At 36.6% G+C, this 27,630-nt stretch overlaps 1 protein-coding gene across 1 annotated transcript; it reads right to left on the bottom strand.

Moving 5' to 3' along the window:
- Window positions 1-364: 364 nt before the first annotated feature.
- On the bottom strand, window positions 365-26,851 carry Rhag (Rh associated glycoprotein). The gene is made up of 10 exons (XM_047558713.1): window positions 26,695-26,851; window positions 14,058-14,241; window positions 12,893-13,043; window positions 10,669-10,816; window positions 10,247-10,413; window positions 7,807-7,944; window positions 6,750-6,871; window positions 2,821-2,894; window positions 2,540-2,613; window positions 365-1,103 (listed from the first exon to the last, which is right to left on the bottom strand). Exons 1-10 carry the CDS (start codon window positions 26,849-26,851, stop codon window positions 1,038-1,040), a joined length of 1,281 nt encoding a protein of 426 aa, XP_047414669.1. The 3' UTR covers window positions 365-1,037.
- Window positions 26,852-27,630: the final 779 nt, after the last annotated feature.

The following is a 27,630-nucleotide window of genomic DNA, read 5'->3' as shown; positions in this document are numbered from 1 at the left end:
CCATATCCTTATTGATACTATACTCATTCTGGCAAAATTTCAGGACTTCAGGGATAGAGGAAAAATTTAAAAGCTTTCAGACATAAAAAAAAGTTATTTGCATTTCCTGAAGGTTTTCTTCCTACCTTCCTTCCTTCTGTCCTTTCTTTTTACTTTCAGAGTCCTGGGGATCAAACCCCCGCCTCACACAGGCCAAGCTTGTGCTCTACCACTAAGCCATATCCAAACCCTAAAACTCAATTCTTTAAAACTTATCCTGTAAGACAATTACTTGATTTTTAAATACATAAGCAATACATTTTAATTAAGTATGGATGAAATATGAGAAGTATGTATGTGTTACTAAAATGAATTTCAACCAACATAAAGGAGATCTAAAGACTAATACTTTATTTTATAATAACATTTAATTCTTTGAAATTTTATACAAAATGGACTTTGATCATATAGCATTTGAACTCTTATTGCAAATACTAAACATGCAAAAGGAATTAAGAATAGGAATATTCAAGTAAAAATGTAACATTACTAATGTGACCTATTAAAATACAAAAGCACTACCCAAAATAATAATAATACTGCTTTATATACAAGCATTTCTTTGATTTTTATTATGTAGATTTCTTGTATATATTGTTGTTTCATTGGCTTCAGTTTTATAATCATAGGGATTGAAGGAATTGTATCAATTGTATCTACATTAAGAGATTGACATGACTAACAAGTATTGATTTCTATGTAACCTACTTCTTTGGGAAACATTCAAGAATATGCATTGATTATCACTCTGTACCTACTCACTGGCAAAAGCATACTGAGTTCTGGATAGAATCCATTGACCATCTGTTTCATGAGCCACATCCCTTCAATTAAGCAAGCATTTCAATATCAAGAGGCATCCTCAGACATTTTTAGATTGGCTATATGGGAATTGGCATCTGTCCACTCTGGTCTGTACTCTCTTCAGATGCTACCTTTTTCTTTATTTAACCTTGACTCCATATAATAGGAAAAGAAGCTGGAGCACAGCAATGGTATTAGACTTCAGGTTCCAGTGGGTTGTGATCCTGGAAGTGGCTGTCATGTTCTCTTTCTATAGGGACCTTTAAAGAAAACAAGATTGGGGCAGTTAGTAGTTTCTTTCACTAAGCCTGACAGAAGTTAGTATTGAAACAATGGTATTTTCTTAATTATTATCTAAAGTTAGAACTTGGAATAATCTGGAGTTGAGGAAAAAAAATTAAAGAACAAAACCATTTATCTCATCCATCTTGATTCTACTTCCTCTTTCCCAAACCTCTCTCCCTGGAAGTCCTATCTGACTTGAGCTTTGCAAGAAAAAGTAGAACAAATGTCAATGGAGTAAAGAGGTAGAAAGTTGAGGATAGAAAGAAGCTGGTTTTGTTATTATAGGACTCATCGATATGTACTTACTGAGTCTTCAACTTTACACATTTTATTTGCTTTTGTCTACTTTTACATTTTTTTTCTTTTTTTTTATTATTGTAAACAAATGGGATATATGTTGTTTCTCTATTTGTACATGGAGTCAAGGCATACCATTTGTGTAATCATAAATTTACATAGGGCAATGTTGTTTGATTCATTCTGTTGTTGTTTTTTTTTTCTTCCCCCCACCCCTCCCACCCCTCTTTTCCCTCTATACAGTCCTTCCTTCCTCCATTCTTACCAACCTCCTTATCCCTAACCCTAAACCTAACCCTAACCCTAACGCTAACCCCTCCCACCCCCCATTATATGTCCTCATCCGCTTATCAGCAAGATCATTCATCCTTTAGTTTTTTGAGATTGGCTTATCTCACTTAGCATGATATTCTCCAATTTCATCCATTTGCCTGCAAATGCCATAATTTTTATCATTCTTCATGGCGGAGTAATATTCCATTGTATATATATGCCACAGTTTCTTTATCCATTCATCAATTGAAGGGCATCTAGGTTGGTTCCACAATCTGGCTATGGTGAATTGAGCAGCAATGAATATTGATGTGGCTACTTTTACATTTTTAATAATACCTCACACTGTTGCTCAGGACTCATTTCTTTTTATAGGTAGCTCTTTTTAATCGTTATCAGAAGAGTGAAAGGACATTAGTAACTAAATTTTGTCTTTTCTTCATTTGGTTTCTGCTTTGTAAAAAAACCATAAATTCTGATTTTTATCTGGCTGTATATACAGTCTCTATTTCTGTCTAAATGGAGATAGAGACCATTTTCATCTACATCTCAGGCATGTTTGCTTAAGGTGAGCAAAACTTACTAGTAGAGTTATCATTTACATTCTTTTTGTTTTGATTTTTATTTTTTGATACTGAGGACTGAACCCACTGAGATATATCCCCACTTCTTTTATTTTCTTATTTCGAGACATGGTCTCACTAAGTTGTTGAGAGTCTTGCTAAATTGCTGAGACTGGTCTGGAATTCCTATCCTCCTGCCTCAACCTCCTGAGTTGCTGGAATTACAGGTGTGCACCACAGTTCCCAGCTGTACTTTTGTTTAGGATTCTGTACAATACCTCCCAATAAACAGAGTCATCATAGCAATTCTGGTCAGATGGCTGTTCCCAGATAGGTATCTTTAGAATTAAACCTGTGAGGATAGAGGGAAAATAAGTCATACTGTGATGCTGAAGAGAAAATAGTAATTAAAACACTGTTATAAAATCACCCCCTTAAACTGACATAATTACTTTACAGTCAGAAGGTAAGAATATTCCAAATTTACCATTTGACTTGCTTATTAATCAGCTATTATCCTGAGACCAGGATAAAGGAAAGTATTGACTTTTTTACTGACCTGTAAGAAGACCTCCAACAACTGCTGTTCCAATAGAAGAACCCAGAGCAGCTGCCTGCATGGCTATGGTAGACCTAAGAAGACAAACAAAAGAATTTTGTTTCTCTTGGACACCATCCAATGAATTTCACCTACTGAAAGTGTGGGTTTCTGCCATCTTCAGGACAGAGTCCAGCATTACACACTAGCAAATGTACAAACATTTGTTATAATATTTTTCTTTCATATTTTTAATTTCTTTGAGACTTTGGAGCAGTGGAAGAAAATTCTTAAATAAATTTAAGAACCATCTTTCGATCTTTTGATGTTATCTCTAGGAATGATAAGAAGACCTTCCTTAGAAAGGGTTTAGCACTCTGAAAACCTAATCCCTGATTTGATTCATTCAATAAATATTTATTAAGTACAAGTCTGTGTCAGCTTCTTTTTTAAACAGCGATTAACGTATAAAACAAAATCTACTATTTCTTCAACACACGTATAAAGAAACACTCATTGCAAAATTAGAAAATCTAATAAAAGGCTAATTTTAGTATATGTGTTAGAACTCATTGAAGATACTTAAGCAAATGCTGTGATTTTAGAAGTAGTTACCTTAAAATAAAATTTGTAAAAAAAAAAATACCTCATAATTTTGGGAGCAGAAGAATGTGATAAAAGGTGATTGAAATGCTCCAGGGTGTTACACAAGTGACAAAGGAATTAGGAATGTGGGTGTCTCCTGGACCTCTCTCATAGAAACAATTAATTCAGTTGTTGAAAGATGAAATGAGTGATTGCAGGAAAACAAACAACTGGAAAATGAGAGCTAATTGGTGTTTCAGCTTCATGATCCAAGGGAAAGAAGGCACTACCCTCAGATTTCTCTTTTGTTTTTATTTGAAAGTTTTAAAATTTTTCTTCTACATAAGAAAATAGTACAAGTAACAAGATATCATTCTAAATATTAGTAACCACAAATAAATAAAAAGGAAGGGAAGAAGTTTAATATTCCTCAAAACCTATCAAAATAAAAATATAGAGAATTAAAACAAAAACAAAAACAAAAACAAAAACAAAAACCAATCAGGCCAGGCACAGTGGCACATACCTGTAATCCCAGCGGCTTGGGAAGCTGAGATCAGGAGGATCACAAGTTCAAAGCTGGCCTCAGCAATTTAGCAAGGCCCTAAGCAACTTAGTGAAATCCTATTTCGAAATGAAAACTAAAAAGGACTGGGGATGTGGCTCAGTGGTTAAGTGCCCCTGGCTTCAATCTCCAGTGCCAAAAATAGATAAATAAATAAATAAGTAAATAAATAAAATAAAAATGCAATCAGGTTATAGCACTGATTTTCCCATTACATGTCTGAAGTATTCTTTCATTACAGTAAATGTAGAACTGGACCATAATTTGAATTGCTACAGCATATGACTGAATAAAGGTACTATAATTATAGTTCCATAGGTTGATATTTAGGCTCCTCCCTGCATTTCATATTTTTAAAAATGTTGTAAGAACACAACCTCCTCCAAATACAATTTCAAACTTGTCCAATTATTTCCCTAAGATAAGGCCTATTTTAGAAATGCTATCATCAGTTTTTTACTATATATATTTCTTATGGCTTTTTTCAAACACATTATTGTATAGTTTTTTTGCAGTGCTGAGGATTGAACCCAGGGCCTTGTGCTTACAAGGCAAGCACTCTACTGACTGAGCTATCTCCCCAGCCCTATTGTATAGTTTCTATCCCCACTTTTCTTCTTTGACCACCATTCGATATTATTATTCATTTATTTTTTTATCAACTTGATGTGTGAAAAACTGGTAACTTGTTTTAATTTGCATTTGTGGTTGGATATTTAAAACATAAATTATTTGATTTCCTTCTTTCTAATTTATGTGCTAATTTTACAGGAATTTACTAAGATCATTTACAGAGTTAAAATATATTTTTGATGAAAATTATTCTCTTATAAAATAGATATGGAAACCACTGAGTTAAGGAAAATTAATAACATTGTTAGAGTCAGGCTGCCATCATCTGCAAAAATGTCCCTTAAAAATATTTACTTCCCTTTTTCTATGTGTACCAAAACCCGATTTGAATTTCAACATTCCAAATGGACACATGAGTGTGTCTTGTCTCTCAGACGAGTTATTTTATTTTAAGTGTGAATTTTAGCCAGGTACCCGGGCCCTCAAGGCTTGCTCTCTTCAGTTCCCTTGCCATTACCCACCCTTCTCCATGAATAAATGGAGAAGCTACTACTAAACCTGTGTATGCAAAGTCTAAACCTTTAACCATGAGAGTAACACAAGGTTTGGCCACCCAGTGAGGCTCAGCTCTCAAGAGCTGGATAGACTTGTTTTATTACATCTGTGTTACTGGTCTGGGCATGATGCTCAAGAATTCCCAATCACGAGGCACCTCTTAATGTTGTTACACAGTGTGTACACATTATAGCACTTAGGAGTTGAGCTCATTGGCACATGCTTTTATCATGCTTGATTTGCAAGAAAATATTTTCGTGTTCATTCTCAACAGCTTGTTAGGTCTTGGAGAGAACTGAAAAGAAAGAGTGGCTATTTCTGGGATTGTCTTCCAAATTTCAAAAGAGGTTAAAAAAGAACATGTAGATGAAAATGGTCAACTATATGTTTGAATTTGGAAGCTCATTTTCTACTCAGAATAAAATGTGATTAAATGAGTTTTTCAGAAAGTTATTGCTAGTGTCAATAGGGTTAAATTTTAATTTGCTAAAATTAAAGAGATTTTTCTTTACAAATTATGCAACTCTAGCCAGTGGTTATCCCGAGACATTTCTAGATATACATTCACTTTTTCTTCATGCTTCAACTGGCTTTTATTTTTCTATTTTTAATTTAATTTAATTTAATTTAATTTAATTTAATTTAATTTTTTGGTACCAGGGATTGAACTCAGGGACACTTAACCACTGAGCCACATCTCCAACCCTATTTTACATTTTATTTACAGACAGGGTCTCACTGAGTTGCTTCGGGCCTTGCTAAGTTGGTAAATCTGGTTTTGAACTCGAGATTCTTCTGCCTCAGTCTCTGGAGCCACTGGGATTACAAGTGTGTGTGACCCCATTCAGCAAAACTGGTTTTTAAGACTGAGCGTTCTGCTTCTTTACTTACTCTCTGAGTGATCATATCAAATTGTTTCAATCTTGTTGCTTAAAAGTGACAGTGATAGCCTTTGGTATCACTTCCATTCTGGGCTTGACTGCTGTTTTCCTTCTGGCCATTTACATAAACATTTATGGCCCCTTTGGGAAGAATCTATGTCCCTTAGAGCTAGAAGGGATTTTAGAGAACAAATAGTCCAGTCTTCTTGTTTTACAGAGGAGGAAATGGGGAACCAGAGAGGTTGAGCAACATGTTAAATGTCACATAACTAGTTGGTAACTGTGTTGGGGCCACACGCTGGTCTTCCTGATTTGCTAGATCCAACATGAAGCTAACTCATTCTTCATTGTGTAGATTTCCTGGAAGTGACTGTTTCAACTCACCTCATATGCCCCTCCTCCATTTTGGTGGGACCAGGAAAAAGAGTAAGCCTACTGTGATCTAATTATGATCATTGAATTGCCTTGTCTGTCTGGAGACAGTTGTTTAAAGTAGAGAAATTTAAACAAACATCATTAATTTTAAAAAAAAAAGGGCATTAATAATTTGTTAAGTTGCATCTTTCAATACAATTCTGTCTTCTCAGTTGTGTCCCTTTGAGGTAGAGAGAATACTCACACATTTTGGCCTGAAATACTAAAACCAACGAAGCAACCCACCAACTAAACAACCAAACCAACCAACCAAACCAAAACCCCCCAAACAACCTTGTTTCCCCATATAGAATATCTCAAAGAATTAGAGAAAACAAGATAGTACCAGGAAAAGGACAAGCCATTCTTTGACTCACTGTTTAGATTTTCCCATGACTATGACCACGATGCTTGCAAGGCCTCCTATCACACCAGGTAAGCCGTGCAGATTGTGCACCCCACATGTATCATGGATCCTCAATTTAGCAGCAAAAAATGGCTAAGATCATAAAAAAGGAAGGTTTATTATTTTGTTAGATATATTAAATATAAAATAACCATACAGAAGAAAGATTTTATAAATTGATTTTTACTTTGTATCTTTAAGATACAAGGTATAAACAACATGTATCCCATTTGTTTACAATAAAAAAAAATAAAAAGATACAAGGTATAATGTTATGGAATACATACAAACAGTAGAAAACTTACTATAGTTGAGTGAATTAACATCTCCTTAGTTATCCCCTTTTTTTGTGGCATGAGAACTAAAAACCACTCATTTACCATGAATTTCATATTCGGCACATATTTACATCTGTATCCCTCCTGTTGTACATTAGGTTTCTAGAGTTGTTCATCCTATATACCGGCTACTTTGTATTCTCTGACCTACATCTTTCCAATTTCCTCTCCCACCTCAGAAATAGAAAATTTATCTGTGACTTGGTTCTCTCTCCATACCTGAAATCCACCAATGTCAAATATTTGAGTATATTGGTGGCAAAACTACCATTTCCATCTTTAGTGGATGGGTTGGAATGGGAGTGATTTCAGGTCTTACTCCTCTAACTTTCCAATGACGTACTAAAAGAGTGCAGAGCCCTTAGTTACATAAAATAAACAACAACATTAACAACAAAGTCTTCAGTGGAACTTCCCTGGAGGAAAGTCACACATAAGCACCTGCTATTAAATTTATACTAAATTACAAGTAACTGATGTCAGAAATTACTCCAGTTACTGCACAGAAGTCAGGGAAGAATAGAACCTCTGGACACCTGAAATAGGAGTGGTACTTCTGAAAAGGTGGTGACTGTCTTCCAAGCAAGGAAGGAGACTTAGGATCTTTCTTCTGCGGTTGGGGTGAGAAAAGATAATGGTGCAGATTCAAGGTTTGACTTAAAACATCTGCCATAAATCTGCCATACTTACAGTCAGGAACTTGTATCCAAGCACAGAGACAACTCCTGCAGCGCTCCCAATAATCATAGCCACAAAGGGACCAATATCCATGTCTGCACAGGTGCCCACAGCAACTCCTCCTGCGAGGGTGGCGTTCTGAATGTGCACCTGTGTGGAGAATCATGAGTGAGGGAGCAGAATGAGGGAGGGTTCAGAAGACAGCAGAAATGTGACGTTAAGTGACTCACAGGCAGTCTTCAATTGCAAGGGACATTGATAATATAAAATTTTAAATATTAATTGCTCTCAATGTGTAAAAGATTAAAACAGAAACCATAAAAATAACATGATTCATGTTAAAAATAAAAGGAGTAGCTGCAGACTTTTATTTCAAACCTTTGACATTTGATCTTTCCAGGGTCTTTCGGTAGTAGATGGGATCAGTGGTGGGAGGGATGTGAGAAAACCCAAAGAATTTGTAGTGGGGGATAGGGTTTATAGAGCAAATATTCTAGCAGTGTTTTGCCTATTTATGCAGATTTTGGAAAACACTTGTGTCTGTCTCAATCCAAAAGGGAGCTATGCAATGTGCCAATATTCAAACATTTGATATTCAATGTAGAAACATGGACATGTACACATTACATAGGAAAGACAACAGCTTTTGCAAGTGACACTAGACTGAGAACATTTGGGGATGCAGAGAGGAATCAGTTTCTCCTTACCAGAATCCCTCCTAAGCCACAATTTAGTTGTTTGACTGAGGAAGAGAAGTTATTTGTACATTTCTTTATTTGGTACTGGGAATTAAATCCAGGGATGCCTAACCACTGAGCCACATCCCCAGTCCTTTTTATTTATTTATTTTAAAATTTTGAGGCAGGGTCTCACTAAGTTGCTGAGGCTGGCCTTGAACTTATGATCCTCCTGCCTCAGCCTCCCAAGTTAGGGGGTTTTGTTTGTTTGGTGGTACTGGGGATTGAACCCAGGAATTTGCCCATACGACTGCCACTGAGCTATATCCCCAGACTTATCTGTACTTTTTACAGTGAGTTGTAAATATGCGATTTTTTCTTTTCATTGTTTCTAATTGCTTAGTTTATAGAGAACTGAAGTACACGTTCTCGTTCATGCTTTAAAAAATAAATTATAATACCTTTTTTTCCTCCCTGAGGCTAATGGAAAGTGGGGTGGTCAATCTGAGGGTTTCTCCTTTACTACTGAGGCAATAAGGTAGACCACCCATCGGCAGATAGGTTAAGGGCCTTGGAGAAAGGAAAGAGGGAATGAGACCATGACATCCAGTAAAGAGACATGGGGTCTGGGGAACACTCTGTCACTGTTGCTGACAACTTCAATCACAACAGCTCTTCCTTAGTTACTCCTACCCCTACCCCTAGTGATGGCCAACCACAAAATCTTCTCTAAAGCATTTCCTGTTGTACCAACAAACCCTCACCCTCACTCTTATGCTAATAAAGTCTTGAAAAACTGCTCTCCCCAGGTTTGTTGAAGAAAACAAAATAGAGTTCATTAGCCCCTTTCAGGGTCCTACATCCCATCAGTCAACCATAGGGACAAAAACTAGACAGTGGATGCCCATCAGCATCCCTCTCTTGGGACCCCCCCCCATCTTTGGGAGCTCAGTTTTCTTTCTATTACTCTTATAAATCCCATTTCCTTGCTTTCACCTTTGTATCTGTGGATTGTATTCTTCAAATTCGTGAGACAAAGAATCCACCTGACATCCATGCTTCCTGTTAGACTACTTTTTCTCTAGGTCACAGGCAAGAAGCTCAAGGTACCAGCTAGCATGCACTTTAAACAGTATGTTATGTTGAACTAGTTTTAGACTTGTTAAAGTTGCACAAATACTTCAGGGAGTTTCCTTATATATACCTCCCTCATCTTCCCCCATGTTAATTAACATTTTACATAACTACAGAAAAATGAAATTAGCACTGAGTCAATAATTTAAAATCCTATTTGATCTTCACTTTTATTCCCACTAACTGTCCTTTTTCTTTTCCATAATCCTATTTAGGATCCCACAATGCATTTAGTAGTTATTTCTCTGAGAGTAATATGTACAGTTGAGAAAATTAAATCAACATATACCATCTTATTCTTTTTTTTCCTACCCTTTGACGGGTTTTGTATTTGGGGAAGATCTTCTAAGAACTTGGGAACAGTGAGGTCTATTATTAAAGAAGTATACCTTAAAGCTTTGATTTTTACACAAGTACCTTTCCTATAGACTGTAATTCTCTTGAGAGCACTTTAATTTGTCAGTGTACACATTTGATGAAGGAATGAACAAATATTATCATTTTTTTCAAAACATGCTCCAAGGTCTGCAGTTTTGTGGTTTGTCCTGGTAGCTGAGCAGTAAGGCAGGAATGGCCGACTTACTGGGGCAGCTGTTAGTGTCACTAAGTGAAATTTCCACTGGGGTTGACATCGCACTCACCATATTGAGCTTGCCTCGGTGCATGACAAGGCTGGAAAACGCGTAGGCTGTGAGCACACAGGCAGCAAGAGAGAGGTAAGTGTTGACAGTGGCCCTATTCTGTTTGTCTCCAGGTTCCGCAATGGCTGAATTAAAGCTGGGCCAAAATATCCAAAGGAAAAGAGTCCCTGCAAATCATACGAAAGAGTATTAGTTCTGAAGGGTAAGACCATGCAAAGGAGGCAGTTTGCTCAGGTCACTGACTTAGTTTCTAATTTTAGACTTGATGATCTATATTTAGGAGAAAGGAGGAGCTTGAGCCAGCATAAACAGGGTGGTTGGCAAAGGAGGTTCCTTTTAAGCATCTTCACAGCCACATTGAAGTAACTTCCCTGCGTGCCTCACCAAAGAGATGAAAATCAGCCAAGGTCATCTCCACTCACCAATCATTGCAAACAAGTCCGAGTAGTACACAGACTCTTCGTTCTTATGCCTCTTTCTCAGACCAGATCGATATAAAATGCCTGCTACAGCCAAGCCAAAGTAGGCTCCAAAGGCGTGGATTGTCATTGATGCCCCAATATCAGAAGCCTGAGGGGAAAAAATGGCATGCACATAAATAGAGGTGAAACCAAGTTCCTTACAGGAAGAACGTCAATGAAAGAACTGATTTACTGGTTATATAATAAAGAAATGGGGGAGGGGAGAGAGAGACTAATTTGAAGGATCATGTTTTAGTTCCCTCTTGAGACATGAGTGTAACCCAGTTTTCTGCATTTCCTGTCTCTAGAGGAAAGCAGAGTACCACGCCTCCTTGGTCGTTCCACACTGATTCAGACAGTAGAAAGATACAAATTTAAGATCTTCAAATTGGTTTGGAGGTAGGTAAAAATATTGTCCTGGTTGTGTCCATCTTCGGACATGGACAGATCTAGTTCCCTTGAAGATCCACACTAGGCTGAAATGAGTCCGGGCGTCCTCATAGCACCTCTGAACTTTCTGGCAATCTTCAGTCTCCCGACCACACTTGGTCCCCTCCTAGTTGGGAAACCTTGCTGAGCTTCACCTTGTGGTTTCAGGAGAGTGGGTGTCAGCAATTAATCCCGCTTGGACTTTACAAACACCATGTGAGTCTGTGTCTCTCTTTAAAAGCCCACATTAATTTTGGCAAAAGAAACTGTTCTGTTTCTTCTTCTGGAGCCATCGAATCTCTGTAGAGTCTTTGATTAATCCAATTTTCTTAACTTTGTGTCTTCATTTGTACCAGCCAGCACCTTTCCTTTTGCTTTTTTATATTTTATTTTTTTGGGGTCCCAGGGATTGAACTCAAGGACACTCAACCACTGAGCCACATCCCCAGCTCTATTCTGTATTTTTTATTTAAGAGACATCATCTCACTGAGTTGCTTAAGTCCTCGCCGGTGCTATGTGCTCGATCCATCAGTTTCAGCCTCCTGAGTTACTGGGATTATAGGCATGCACCACAGGCATGCCCAGATCCCTTTGCTTTAATTAGAGGTTTCCCTTTGATTCCTTAATACCGGTTCAAGGCTCTGTACTTGCTGTCACCTTGGCTTACAGTGCACTTCTCCCTATTAGTTACTTGGGAAACCCCTGCATACCCTTCAGGTCCAGCTTAACTGTCACTTACTTAGAGAAGACCCTCCTTGATTCTACAATCTAAATTAAATACTTTCTTATGCAGCTCCCACTACTCCCATTACTTATTTCTTGTGCCTGTAGCAGGTGGGATGGATGTAATTATTTGTTTGATTTTTGTCTCCCCCACTAGATTGTAAGCTCTGTCAAGATAGGAACCTTAACTATTTTGTTTCTCAGTGAATCACCAATACCTGGAAAGTTCAAATATTTCCGATTGCATTAATGTTCATTAGATGTAGAAACAAAATAACAAAATACTGGAGAGTACCCTGGAAAACTCTGTTTACAATCCTTGGGGGAATCAATGAAATTTTCATGGAGAGAAAAATTTGACCTAGACCTTAGCAACAGCCTGTAAAGGGTTTTTATAGGGTAATTTTCCTACTAGTTGGAATATGAACAGGAGTTAATCATTTGATAAGCAATACAGTGTAATAAAAAGAGTTGTGGAGTTAGAAAAAGGTGGGTTTCAATCCAGACTCAGGCAAATATTTTAGCATCTGTGGTCATCAGCTTTTTTGTGTATGTGTTTTTATTTTATTTCATTATTATTTTTTTGTACCAGAGATTGAACTCAGGGGCATTCTGCCACTGAGCCACATGCCCAACCCTATTTTGTATTTTATTTACAGACAGGGTCTCACTGAGTTGCTTAATGTTTTGCTTTTGCTGAGGCTGGCTTTGAACTCATGATCCTCCTGCCTCAGCCTCCTGAGCTGCTGGGATTATAGGCATGTGCCACTGTGCCCACCTTGGTCATCAGTTTTATTGTGTATAAATAGTCACAACGATTATACTGCCTTACAGGGTTGTGAAGATGGGATGAGATGGTGTATAGAAACCCTTGTTTACAACACACTCAGTAAGCCATGGCTACGTCACCACTGTGCTGTCACCCGTCATCGAGATTTGCCCTAGCTTGGAAAGATCACCCAGTGGCCTTGTACTTGTGGAGGCCAGAGCTCTTGGCTAGAGCCAGCAAAGTATAAACACCTTAATCCTTACCTGAAATATCTCACCAACCAGATATTCATTGCCAGCAAAGGCAGCAATTTCTAAAATTGTCATGATCAGCATTTGGATGGGACTCGTTTTTCCTAGGACAGCTCCAAAAGAAATCAAAACTGTGGCCGTACTGAAGTCTGCATTTATCATGCTGAGGGGAAAGAAAGAATAAATTGAAAAGTAACGCATACAAAATGCGAGTCCTAAGGTGGAACCACAGCACCACCCTTGCGGGGCACAGCCCCTCTCCCTCGGCTTCATCCTGCATTCCGCCCAGGCCCACCCTTACCTCCCCACTTCCCCCCACCTCCTTTCATCATATACTATTCAGTTGCTCTCACCTTTCTTTGTTTTAACTCACTTTGTCCTTTATCTCATTTAGAGTTTTACTTTAATTTTGTTGATCTGAAAACAGAATTATTTCCTAGAGCAATTATTTAGGATCCCACAACAAGAATACATAATTCCATTTAAAAAATAATCTTCAAAAAGTCTAATGGCAGAGTTTTGCTACTCATAGCTGAGATGAAAGGAACCATTATTTTATAAATGGGGATTTCTCATACCCATAGGCTTTTAAGTCAGAGAGTTTACAGACAAGAATGGATGATCCAGTTCAGTACAGCAAGGCACTGATTTGGACCCTTAGATTTCAATAATCTTCTGTTGCTTAAGGAGACAATTTACTAGATAATTCAGAGCCACAGTGGCAATGGAGAAAGCAGAGAAACAACTGATTTGAAAACGCAGTGGTTAAAAAATAAAGGATGATCTTACTCTTCTTTGGTTGCTAGAACAAAATACCATATTAGTGCATATTAGTGGGTAGCTTATAAGCAACAGAAATTTATTGTTCATAATTCTGGAGGCTTAGAAGAGCAAGATCAAGAGCATATGCTGTCAGATTCAGTGTCTGGTGAGGACTTGCTTTCTTGTTCATAGATGTTACTTTCAGCTGTGTCCTCACAGGATGGAAGGGGAGAAGAGTTCCTCTTGGGTTTCTTTTATAATGGCACCTAACTTTTATGGAAGTTCTACCCTTCTGACCCAATCAATCATCTTCCACAGACCCCACCTCCTGCTATCACTTTAGGGGTTAAGATTTCATCAGATGAATTTGGTGGGGAGGAGGCAAACACAATCAGACCATAGCAAAGATGCTCACTTTTTGATTCCAATCTGAATTTTCTGTCCACGGCTGTGCAGGATCCCCTGTACAATAATGCCCCATTGCAGGCCCAAAGCAGCAACAAGTAGGTTGATACCCACACTGCTGAAGCCGTATTTTTTCAGGAAGGTCATGAGGAAGCCAAATCCAACAAATATCATCACATGCACATCTTGGAATACTGAAAAAGAGCAGAGGACAGTCTGCATTAGGGGAGCACAAAGAAAGCGTTGTATCATAGTGGTAGCAATTTATTAAATGCAACTTTATATAAACATTGCAAGAGGAGAGCATCAACTGGGAAGCAAAAGGCTGATTCCAAAGCCAGCTTGGCTACTTACTAGTCACAAAACCTTGGCAAGTTATGCACAATTTGTTTTTTCTTAGAAAACTGCATGCTATAATACCAGTGTGATTTTCATCCTCTCCCTAAAGATTTTCCAGGATATGTGTGTGTGTGTGTGTGTGTGTGTGTGTGTGTGTGTGTGTGTGTGATTTTCTACCCAAGGAAAGCTTTCCAAAGCACACTGTGAATATTACACCCTTTAGAAAGACTTTCCCAATACTCCCAGAAAAAATTATATTTTTGTCATTTACACAGTTTCTGTATTTATCTCAGTTTTATTATTTGTGAAGATGTATTTATCTTGCATACATCACACTGTAACAGTTAACTAGTCTATGAGGCATTTATCTCCTGTACTAGATTGTAACCCTCTTTTTTAAAAAATGTTTTTATTGGGAGCATTATAATTATGCAAAATTGAACCATTATGTATAATTACAATTCACCAATAAAAATATGAAAAATAAAAATAAAAAGTGGGATTCATTATGCCTTATTTTGATGTTCACATAATATAACTTGATCAATCTCATTTCCCAGTAGCTTCCCATTCCCTCCCTACCTCCTTCTTCCTGATCCACTTGCTCTACTTTATTGATCTTCCATTATTATTTTCATTTTATGATTTCGATTAGTGCATTACAGTTAAATATATAAGTGGGATTCACTGTGGTTTATTTGTACACAGACAGAGCATAATTTGGTAGATTTCATTTCTAGTACTTGCCCATGTCCTCTCCTCCTCCCTCTTTCAATCCCCTTCCTCTACAGATCTTTCTTCTATTTTTGTGTCATGCTTTTTTGTTTTCTTTTTCTCTCTAGCTTTTGCACATGAGAGAACACAGTCAATTCTTGCCTTTCTGAGTCTGATTTAATTCACTTAGTATGATGTTCTTCAATTTTTTTTTTAAGTACTGGAGTTTGAACCCAGGAGTATTCTCCACCACTAAACTATAGCCCCAGTCCTTTTTTTTCTTTGTTATTGTGAGACAGGGTCTTGTTAAATTGCCCAGGCTGACCTTGAACCTGTGATCCTCTTGCATCAGCCTCTTGAGTGGCTGGGATTACAGATTTGGGATTACACATCTGGCTTATATTGTGAGTTTCTCAATTGAAGGGATTAGGATGCATTCATCATTTTCTGCCCTGAATTTGGGAGGATACCCTGCATATAATAGAAGCAGCAAAAATGTCTGGTGGATGAATGAATAAATAAAGGAATATCCATCTATCAAATGGGCATAATAGTACCAACCCTGGAAATCTCACCAGATCATTATTTGATCCCATTAAAAATGTTGTAATAGAAATTTACAAACCTTTACAAAACCATGAGGTTATAAACAAACAAAAGTTATGCTCTATTGAGGAAAAAACACTTGACTTGGTGTCTGGAACCATGGGCTTAAGTTCCCCTATTCTATCTCAGGATTATGTGACCTTGAGTAGTATCTATGGTTAACGAGTTTCAGTGTTTCATCTATAAACCTTATAACATAAGTGGGATGACCTATGTGGAAGCATTTGCATACTGTAAATTTGATACAAATGAAACACAAGGTCAAATGTGGTATAGTGAAACACAGGCTATTCCCTCAAGGAAAGTAGAGTTTAGTTGGCTGAAACATGTATTTGGATAGACAAAACTGATATTTTTGCGCTGACCTTGCCACTGAAAATGGTTGACTACTGGCAATTCCTTGTGGTTCAATCTAGTAGATACACAAAAATTATTAAATTGGAAGCAAGTGTGAAATTATAGGGAGAAAATGAAACATTTTTAAGTGTTGAATTGGTGTTAATTATTGTACGTGGAGGTGTAAGTAGAAGTGACAGCAGGAAAGACTGATAGAACATATGTACCAGAGGAAACTGAGATTAGAGGTCAATCAGTTTCACAAAAGGTGGAGTCAGGATTTGAATTCAGGTCTGATTCCAGTTCTGATTTGTCCATTAATCAAGCATGGTGGAAGTATTCAGATAACCAAGATCAGCCTGGTCTCCCAAGCAGGCAGTCATGTTCCTACCCATTGGTTCCTCTTCTGTTCTACCACAGGCTCAGAAGCAGCATTTCTGAGGGTGGGAGACCATGGTATCCCACTCAGGCTAGCCTCTGTATTGAATGAAAGCTGATATAACTCTTCAGAATCAAAGGACATATACCTCCAGATGACAGCACTAAACTGAATTCTTTCTGGAAAATGTTCTTATTTTGCTCATGATCACAGCCCTTCCCCAGAGTGGTCTGTGCCATTCAATGACTGATTCACATGAACATTCCCTTATCTCAGGAGAAAACCACCTGAAGATGGGTAATCCCAGCCTCAGAGCCTCCTGTGGGAAGAGCTGAGACCTTCTGCCCAAACCCTTCTCTAATAGTGTTAATCATTATGGCATTGACCCTCATCCCATATTTACCTAGGGAACCTCAGAGCTGGGATTGCACCTGAGCTGCTGACAGGCAACTGTCAACTAACACCAGCCCGTGAAATATAGTTGGCCATATATATTCATTTCTGTTTACAAATGGCCTCCATTTAACTTTTATATGTAACTATGTGATTTATATAATAGACTAAGTTGGAGGGTGATTTAGAGACTCTTATTAACCATGATTTTACTAAACCTTTCTGGGACTCCATTTCTTCTCTTCTAAGGAAGATTTGGATTAGATGATATCCAAAGTGTGATCTAATATTTATTTAATGTAATTTTCAGATTAGGACCCTAAGGCCCAGAGAAGTTAGGAGACAAGACTAGACATAAAAATAAGGATCTTGTAATGACAAGACTAGAATAAAAATAAGGATCCTATAAAAATAAGGATTTAGTTTTGTGCTTCGAGGTTCTGCCACTACCTGCTTACTTCCCTGTTATTGTCATTACACAAAGTTATTTTCCTAAACATTCTTTTCTTATTTCTTAATCTCATTCCTTCTATAATATACTGATTTTAAAGTATGCAGTAACCAACTAATTTTAAAAATTGTTTTAATCTAATTTTTCACTGTGTTACACCAGGAGAAGTTAAAAAGGGTGACTTCTTTTTCCTTTGATGGAAAACTCGACATCGTCCATGGGGAGGGAGATTTCTGTATTAACTGTGTGCCAATGTGTTGTTTTTGTCCTCTTCCCCCATTGATGCTTGTTACTGCTCTTTACCACAAGAGGGCATTCAAACCTCATCTATTATTTGTATTATCATTTACCCCTGCTTTAAGAATTTGTGAGCCAACAGAGAAGAGGCCAAAGTGTAGTTTGGTGCTAGTTTCGGCCACTAAAAGAATAAACTATATACTTTGTAGAGGAAGAAGGATTTTGTTAGGGATTTGCACATTGGTAAGATTTTCCAAAAAGTTTTAAAGATTTTCAAGACTAAATTATTTATTCTCAACGGAGGACAGTTTCAGCACCTAGAGTACACTTAGCAGAATCTGGAGATGTCTGTGGTTGTTATGATGTGAGGGGGTGGGTGGGATGGGACAGTTAGAGTCCTGAGGCCAGAGACTAGGAATGCTGCTGCACATTCTGCAATGGCCAGGACTGTCCCTCGCAACAAGGAGCTCTTAGGTTCAAAATGCTAATAGTGTCACTGTTGAGAAACCTTCATCTAAGTCATATCATGCTTTTAAAAGGATTCAGAGTGGTATGCAACTTTGCTTTTCTTTAAACATTTTAGACTGAAGGAGAAAACGCTGCCTCAATGTACCCGAGACTCTGCCTGGTACACGGCACGTTTCACACTTTTTTGAACCAGGATAGTAGGGACGTGGGTCCAGTTTTCTCTTGCTCCCTTCTCCCCACTTGTTGGTCCAGAGTCCACAGTCCCATAATGTTTTTATTTTAAACGCTTTCCTGAAAATTGCAAACAGAAAAAGGAGATACTGCAACATACAAAAGTAAAGGAATTTTAAGGCATTAAAGTCCTACAGTGTCCTTAGACTTCTCGTTCCCTGACTGAGATAAGATTGTGTCCTTCACATTTTAAGGAAGTGTCACACTCATTAGAGCACCATGTTAGCACTATGATAAATAATAATTCAATACTCCATTTGAATTTTCAATACTCTATGTGCCCTTGGATAAGCAATGGATCTCCCTGAATCCTTATTTGTAAAATGAATCTCACTTTATATGTCTCCAAGAGGACCTGGACTTTATTTATTGCCTCATGTCTCCAGTACTGGGTACACGCTAAATAAATACAGAATAAGCATGTACAACTCAGGTGAATACAGAATACTTAGTTTTTATGTTTAGTATTGTTATATATTAAGAAGACTATCACATTCAGGATCAGACTTAAGGGAGGCCACAATATTTAGCCATTTTCAGATAGTCAAACCTTTCTTTGCCTGTGTAGAAAATCCACACACACACACACACACACACACACACACACACACACAAAATATATATACACACATATAAGTGATAATTTAAGCTCACTGTGGTTTATCTTGGGTATCCTCAGCAATTGCTTGGAACTGTACAGTTTGTTCAAAATCAGGAAATGAGATCATTCATCTTGTTGTTGCATTGAGTAAACTCATTATCCCACAAAGAATATCTTCTTGCCCTTTGAAAGTCAATGGATGTGTGTGGGGTCCAGAAAATACTCTGATCAATCTACTGGGGACAATACATTTATGTAGATAGAGAGTCTAAATTCCAACCTGGTAAACAACTCTGCCCAGATGATGTAGTGGTTAAAGTAACCAGGGCTGAAATTCAACTAGACTCTATATTACTAACCATCTGAATGGGGGCAAACTGCTTAATCTCTTTAAACCCAAACTTCATCAAAGGTATTTCTTTTTTCTTTTCGTGGTGCTGGGGATTTGAACCCAGGGCCTTGTGCTTTCGAGGCAAGCACTCTACCAACTGAGCTATATCCCCAGCCCCAAAGGTGTTTCTTTTTAATATGTATACTACCGGTTCTTTTGAGGACTAGAAAAAAGTCATTAAACTTCATTATAATTAAGCTTAATTTTAATTACTGACTTTATCATAAATTAAAATGTATGCTACTTTGCTACTACAAAGGATTTGAATTTAAGGTTGGACACCATACCTGCCAGCTATCTTCATCATCATCATCACCAACACTCGACATATTAGTGAAGTTTAATTCACTTTGCTAATTTTTCTATTTTACTTCCACATATATCTTGCAATAAGATGTTGGGCAAGCCCTAGATAACTCCACAAGTTTAAAACACAACATGTTCTAATCCTCTATCACCCCAAACAAGCACAATGAAACGCAGTCCTCCTTTCCCTCTGCTTCAGATACATGCCTGCTGCACACGTTGTCCCCTCCACCACACCCAGCATCTCCTCCTATGGAAGTTTCTAGGCGCCTTCCTGCATATCGCTCTTCTTGCATTTAATTTGTCTATATGTCTGTTTTGTTGCTTTATGTTTATTCAAACAGACCACAGAAGGAGCATATCCAGAGAGACACTTTTCAGGGGAAAGTGAATGCAAGTCTGCAGGTAGGAATCATCAGGTAGTTTGTGCAAAAATCCCAGCACTTGGAGCTTTTCAGGAAATACCTCAGCTATCCCTGAATAAAGGGATCACAGGTGAGGGCCACTGGAAATTCCTCTAAATGAGACCACAGGCTTTTATTCAGAAAATGTGTTTGTAGGACTACTGGTGAAAATCGCAAAGCTTCTTTCCAATTAGAGACTTTCCTGTTTCTTTTTTCTTTCTTTTTTTTTAAATGGCTCAGGGATGGCAAGATAAGTTTGCTGTACATGTAGGAGTTTAGCCTTAGTGAATTTCAGTCTTTTGAACCTGGGGGATTGTGTTCTGAACTCATCTTTTCTTTTTTTTAAAGAGATGTTTTTATTGGTACATTATAATTGTACACAAGAGTGGGATTCATTGTGACTTATGCATGCAATAATTAGGTTAATTTTATTCTTCAGTAATTTTTCTCCTCTTCTTCCCCCTTTCCCTTCTTTAATACTCTACTGATCTCCCTTCTATATATTTTTTTAATTGATGTGCTATAATTAAACATAACAGTGGGATTCATTGTGATATATTTGTATATGAACATAGCATAACTTGGTGGATTTCACTCCCCAGCATTTCCCCTGTCCCTTTCCTCCCTTCTTGTTGATCCCCTTCCTCTACTCTGCTGTATTTTCTCTAATTATTTTCTAATTTTATGAGATCCCTTCCTCTTATTTCCTTTTTCCTCTCTAACTTCCAAATTTGAGAGAAAATAGGACCCTTGACTTTCTGAGCCTGGCTTATTTCACATATACATGATATATTCTTTTCCATTCCTCTTTTGATGGACACTTAGGATTGTTCTTTTCCTTGGCGATTGTGAACTGGGCTGCTGTATACATGAGTATGCATGTATTGCTATAGAATGCTATTATAATTCTTTTGGATAAGTACCAAGGAGTGGTATAGCAGGGTCATATGGTAGTACCATTCCTACCCTTTTGAAGAATCTCCATACTAATTTCTGTAGTGGTTGCCCTAATTTGCTGTTCTACAAAAAATGTACAATTGAACTCATCTTTACTAAGAGAGTAGTGTCCTTAGGGTAATATCTTCCCTTCCCCCTCGTATTTCAAATATTTAAAAGAGACAATACAATGAAAACTTACACACACTATTCACCTACATTTTTCAGTTATGAATATTTCCAATATTTGCTTCCTCTCTCCTTTCTGTACACACACACACACACACACACACACACACACTTCTAAACCATTTAAAAGTAATATTTTGTGATATTTTGTCCCCAACCACTTTAGCATGAATCTCCTAAGTGAAAGTACATCATTCTAAAAAACCACAGTATCATCACCATATCCAAAGAAATGCAAGACTGATTTGTAAATATTATACTGATATATACAATACCCTTTTATATACATATATTTTTAGTTGTAGATGGACACTATACCTTTATTTAATTTATTTATTTTTATGTGGTGCTGAGGTTGGAACCCAGTGCCTCACACATGCTAGGTAAGAGCTCTATCACTGAGCCACAACCCCAGTCCCTACAATATTCTTATAAATAATGATTTTTGAATTAATTATTATGTCTATAACAAAATTGCTCTTTTACAGAATTTTTTGCTTTGTTATCCACTCATGTTCTCTGTGTCGTCTCTGTGTATCATGTATCTTTTGACTACCATATTCATGATAATTCTAAGATGTCATTTGCTTTATTCACTGTGTTGATATTTCCACATCTGGTGGAAAACTATGGTGTATAAAACTTCTTTTGCTTTGGCAGATATGAGAAAAGCAACACCAAACTAAATAGTGGTCACCCTAGTCTCCACCACACACTTGCAGGGAAAATAGAAGCCAACTTTACTTAAGAATTCCTTGATGAAGAAGTAAAAAAATCACTAATTTTATTAACTACTAACCCTCTCATGCATGTTTTCTCAGTCATCTATGTGAATCAGTCTAGTGAAATGCAAATGCATATATAGCACTTTTGAAATCAATGGTATCATAAATAAAAGACCCTTTTACGCTTGTTTGAGTTGTTCACTGAATGAGTATTTTTTTTTATTGGCTCTTTTTTTTTTTTTTTTTTTTGCAGTGCTGGGGATTTGAACCCAGGGCCTTGTGCTTGTGAGGCAAACACTCTACCAACTGAGCTATATCCCCAGTCCTTATTGGCTCTTTTTTAGTTATACAAAACATGAGGATCCACTTTAACATAACAATAAAAGCATGAAATATAATTTGCTCTGATTTGGTCCCCAATTCATCCCCTTTCCTGCCTCTTTTCTATCCCCTCCCCCATTCCCTTCCTTTCTACTCTATGGATCTTTCAGATATTTACTTTTAGGTTTTTTTTTTTTTAAAGTTAGTGTCTTTGGATATACATTCCATGACTGCAATTCATTGTGGCATATTCATATAGGTGCACAGGAAAGTTAGGTCAGATTCATTTCACTGTTCTTTCCTTGTCTCATTCCTCTTCCTTTTCCCTCCACCCTCAATCCCCTTCCTCTACTCCACTGATCTTGCTTCTTTTTTGATAGAATCCCCCCTCCCCTTTTCCCTTTCTTGTTCTTTTCACCCTAATTTTGTACTAACTTTTGCATATCAGGGAAAACATTTGACCTTTGACTTTCTAAGTCTGTCTTATTTCACTTAGGATGGTAGTCTCCAGTTCCATCCATTTACCAGCAAATGCCATAATGACATTCTTCTTTATGACAGAGTAATACTCCTTGTGCATATACCACATTTTCTTTATCCAGTCATCTGCCGAAGGGCACCCAGTTTGGTTCCATAGCTTGGCTATTGGGAATTGTACTGTCGAATGAGAATCTTTCTAAGAAATTCGATTGTTACTTGAAAGAAAGACTGACATATAAATTAAATAAGCCAAACTCAGAAAGACAAGAGTTGTATGTTTCTCTCATAAGTGGAAGCTAGAAAGGAAAAATGTAATAAAAGGTGAGGGATCCCACAAAAATTAAAGGAGATCTGTAGAGGAAAAGGAACAGGGAAAGGAGAAGAAGTGGGCAAGGGAAAATACTAAGAACCAATACTGACCAAATTATACTTTTATATTGTCTGCATGTATGAATAGTAACAACAAATTCCACTATTATGTATAATTATAATGCATCAATAAAGTATGGAAAAATGGCCTCAGATTTGGTTATCTGGCAGATTTTTTTACAAAATGGATGAAATGAAGCTGTCAAATCATTTAAAAGAATTGACAATATTTGTAGCCATGAAATTATTTGAGTTTTATAATATTAGAATTTCAGAAAATTTGTCACTACAAGTTTATCAAGTTCCTGTTATTTACTTCTTAATACTTTTCTTGTGAGATTGTTGTTGATATTAACAAGAACTTTTTTGACATTTTGTAATGCAATGTGTTAACTTGTGGAAGATCTGCATCTCAGCGAGTCAATATGTTTCAAGTCAACCATGAACAATATACAAAATTATGCTTGAGAACTGTAATCCATTAAAAATGAAAGAATATACCAAGGGATTTTAATATAACAGGAGTATGAAAAGATCATTGGTATGATTTTAATGTCCCTTAGATACTAATGACCCAAAATTTGTGCAGTTTCTAATAGGATGTAAAGGATCTTCAAAGGGCCTTTTCTTTCAGCTCAAGTTTTCTCTCATTTGTCTGTGTGTTAGCAAAGATTAACTCAAGCTTCAGTCCTTGTCAAATTCTTTGACTCGACAGAATTATCAACACTTTTGTAGGTACATGGAAGCCAAAAAAAAAAAAAAAAAAAAAAAAAAGGCAAAGCTAGTTTCTCAAATGAATATCTCAGAGGTCATTCGTGACATGAAGCATGATATTCAGATTATAACACATTTCCATGGTTGTGCATAGGGATATGTGCTACCCAAAGGTTGTGTAACACTATTCCTTTTCTACTATTCAAAGAAGCATAGCAGAATTCTTCATCTATTGCTAGGCTATTTTTAGAAACTTCCCTCTAACTTGGTTTTTATTTCAAATTCTGAATTGAAATTTTACTAGGAGCTTTGACACTGAGACTTAGAAAGTTTAGCTTGTATAATGGGATTGTGGAGAACAAAATGACATCCACTTTTAACTCAAGCAAAATATAAGTTACCATACCTATTTGTGAAAAACTGCAAACTTTCACCAACCTGTAGCTGAGGATTCCTGTAATACACTGGACTTCTTAAGCAGTAAACGGAGCTCTCTATATATTTGAATCCCTGCACTTGGCACACTGCATGGCACTAGGTAGGCACCCAAAATGTTTGTTGATTTGACTTGAACCTTGTTTTCTTTTTTTAAATTGAATATTGTTTTCTAATAATGAAAGTTAACAATTTGCTCTCCAATGACATGCTGTTACACAAACTTTGTATAATTGTTTTGAATGTAGGAAAAATATATGTTGAACCACAATCATGCAATTTCTTAGACTATTCTGTAAACTATGTTAGACAGGGATAGTGTGTGTAGCTGAACTGAAATATTAGAATAATCTAGAATTTTAGGTCTTGGGAGTACTCTTACCACAGAGAGTATTGTGTATAGTCTAGAAAAAGAGCAGCATTTTGAATGGATGGAGGCTGCCTTGTGTAAAATTTTACTTTGTGGCATCTTACTACCATCTAAATGTGTACATCTACATATTTAAATGTACATACAAATATATCTTTGCTCATTTGAGTATCATTCCAGATGCACAAGAGAAAATTTAATTAATTGCACACAATAATATTAGGGCTTACATCTCTCACATAACCCTGGATGAGAAAGGTTGAAAGGACATCTCTTGTCCTGATGCATTAATTTTTCTAATCCTGGTTCCCATTTAGAGCCAGGGCATTTTATTACCCTTCAATTCTGTGTGCCTGTGTGCATGTGCACACACACACATGCCTTTTCCCACTGGAATCTATATTTCATGATGGTGTGGGTTTTGCCCATTTTGTCTGTTTTAGTCATTGCTTAGGGTCTAAAGTCTTGAAAATTCTTGACAAGAAGTAGGAGTTTAATAACCATTTTCTTAACAAATTATAAAATGAAGGAATTTAAATATTTCCTACAAGTAGGAAATAGATAATTGATATATAAGTATTATATATATTTGATATATAAACATTGTGTATTCGAAGTGTACTATGTGCATTTTGATGTGTATATACTTTGTGAAATGATTATCATAATCAAGCTAGTAAACATATCCATGACCTCTACATAGTTACCACTGCAAGTATGTACATGTGTGTACAGTGAGAAGTTTGGAGATTTATTCTCTTAGCAAATTACAAGCACACAATACAGTATCCATTATCATCAACATGCTGCATGACAGATCTCGAGAAATTCTTCATCTATTGCTAGGCTATTTTTAGTAACTTCCCTCTAACTTGGTTTTTATTTCAAATTCTGAATTGAAATTTTACTAGGAGCTTTGACACTGAGACTTAGAAAGTTTAGCTTGTATAATGGAAATTATTAAGGTCTTAATGTAATTTTATTTGAATAACAATCTTAGATCATATTTTTGGCATTTTATTACATTTTATTTCATGTTTTTGCTTATATCTGTTGTAGACAGTGAAGTTTTACAATGAAGGCATTGTATTTCTTTTATCTCTGAATAAATTTGCTAGAGCACTTGTTTGGCACTTAAAATATTTATTCAATGAATGAATGAATAAATAAAATGTATCCAAGCATATAGAGTTGAACCTAATTCTGATTTTTTTCTATTGATTTTTAACCTGAAAATTATAAATTTTATTTAGTCAAGAACCCTCTTATTTACGCAGTGTAAGAGAAACTAGACTTGGAGTCTGAGTCCTAACTTTGCTCTTAACTTTCCATTTTGTATTTTTGTTAAGTCACTCTCGGTCCTAATTTCTACGTGGGACTATTCTCCATTGTATTAACTCCCTCAGAAAAAACATAGTTTTTAAAAAGCTTAGACATACACTATAAACTATCATAAGCTCTGCAACTATTTTAAATAATTAAAAAACTTAAATTACTTGAGCTTTATTAAAAAAAAACCAAATCGTATATGTAATAATGACTATCATCTCCCTTCCTGGTCAGCAAGATAATGAATGTCTGGCTCATAATGAGCACTGAGTGAAGGGTAGCTATCATTGTTAACTGTTTCATAGCCTGCCCTTCCATGCTTGAAACCCAATTTATCCTTTCCCTTAGTTATCATTCCCAGGGAAGGATTCCACTTTTATAACATGTCAGGTGCTCACATTTGTCTTTTCATCTTGAAGGAACAAACTACCTTCCTTTCAGAACATTATAAAACCTGGAGTATCCCCTTCAACTGAACTCCAGTAACTTCCTCTGTCATCCTAAACACCACTTCTCACATCCAGAATTCCTTTCCTATCACTCCATTTTGTTTCCATTCTCTCTCTTTGGTGGTGTCGTTGGGGGAGTTAATATTTTTATGATTTGTGGAAATAGTGACCAATTCAAGGGACAAAGAAGGTCATTTAGTATTAGGTAGGTAGTCAACACAACACACTGATCAATTATTTTAATTTTCAGTTTCTTGTTCTGACATTTGATTAGGCACAGATTCTATCCAAATATCCTAACCATGGAGAGAAGATCAGATTCTCCAGAAGAAATGTACAATACCCTCAGCACTTGCAACTGTCACATAATTTTACAAGGTCAAGAGATAACAGTATTACAGTATTCAAAGACTTCATATTCTGAGAACTCAAAGAACCCCCAAACAAATAATATGAAGTAAATTGCCTACTCACGAGGATATAACTGGAGGAATCTGTCCGTTTTTGATAGCTTGGTGGCATTGGCCTGCTTGATCACAATCGGATCCACCTCATACTCTACAAATAATGCAAATAAAACAATCATAGTAACCTCCAGGCCTAAGGCCATAAGAGGGAAACTGAACCTCATGTTTGTGGCAAAGAACAGGACGCACTGAGGCCTTCACAGACTGTGAGAGGGTGATAAGAAAAGAGGGTTGAGCTCTGTGTGAAATTAGGCTGCATGTTCAAGGCACCCTAATGACATCACAAGAAAGAAAATGGGCAATACTGGTTAAAATGCCCCACCCATTGGGAAAATTATGCTCTGTAATCTAATTATTGTTTTGAATGTTGGTTTGAAGAAAATACATTGTGGATTGGAAGAAGTCAAGTCCATTATATATAAAAGTAGATCAGGAGACATCAAAACATCTACTGTTATGTACATATGTGAATGTATTACTGTGAATTTCACCTTATGTATATCTATAAAGCACCATCTAAAAAAACTATAAATAAATAAAAGGAAGATCAGTAGAGTAAAGGAAGGGGAATAGGGGGAGGAATTAAAATGAAGCAAATTCTATTTCATGCATGTATAATCATGTCAAAATTAACTCCAATATTATGTAAATATACAGCAGTAATAAAAAAATGGTCTATCGCACAAGTTCTTAGAGTCCTATTTAACCTACTTCAGTAGAAACTTCTTAAGTGCTTATAACATGCCAGACACTACACAAGGCTGTATAGGAGACACAGATCTAAACAAAATATAGAACAGAAATATGAAGAAGAAATTTGGAATTAGAAGGCAGAAATATAAGAAAATGATGGTAGAAAAACAAATAAATAATAAAATTCATGACTATAAAAATACTAGAGAACATAAATATGGCAGGTCATAATTTCACCTTTAATATGTAA

This window comes from Sciurus carolinensis, chromosome 7 (assembly GCF_902686445.1).
Source record: "Sciurus carolinensis chromosome 7, mSciCar1.2, whole genome shotgun sequence".
In the NCBI taxonomy this organism is placed as follows: Eukaryota; Metazoa; Chordata; class Mammalia; order Rodentia; family Sciuridae; genus Sciurus; species Sciurus carolinensis.
This window is presented reverse-complemented; position numbering and strand designations above follow the sequence as displayed.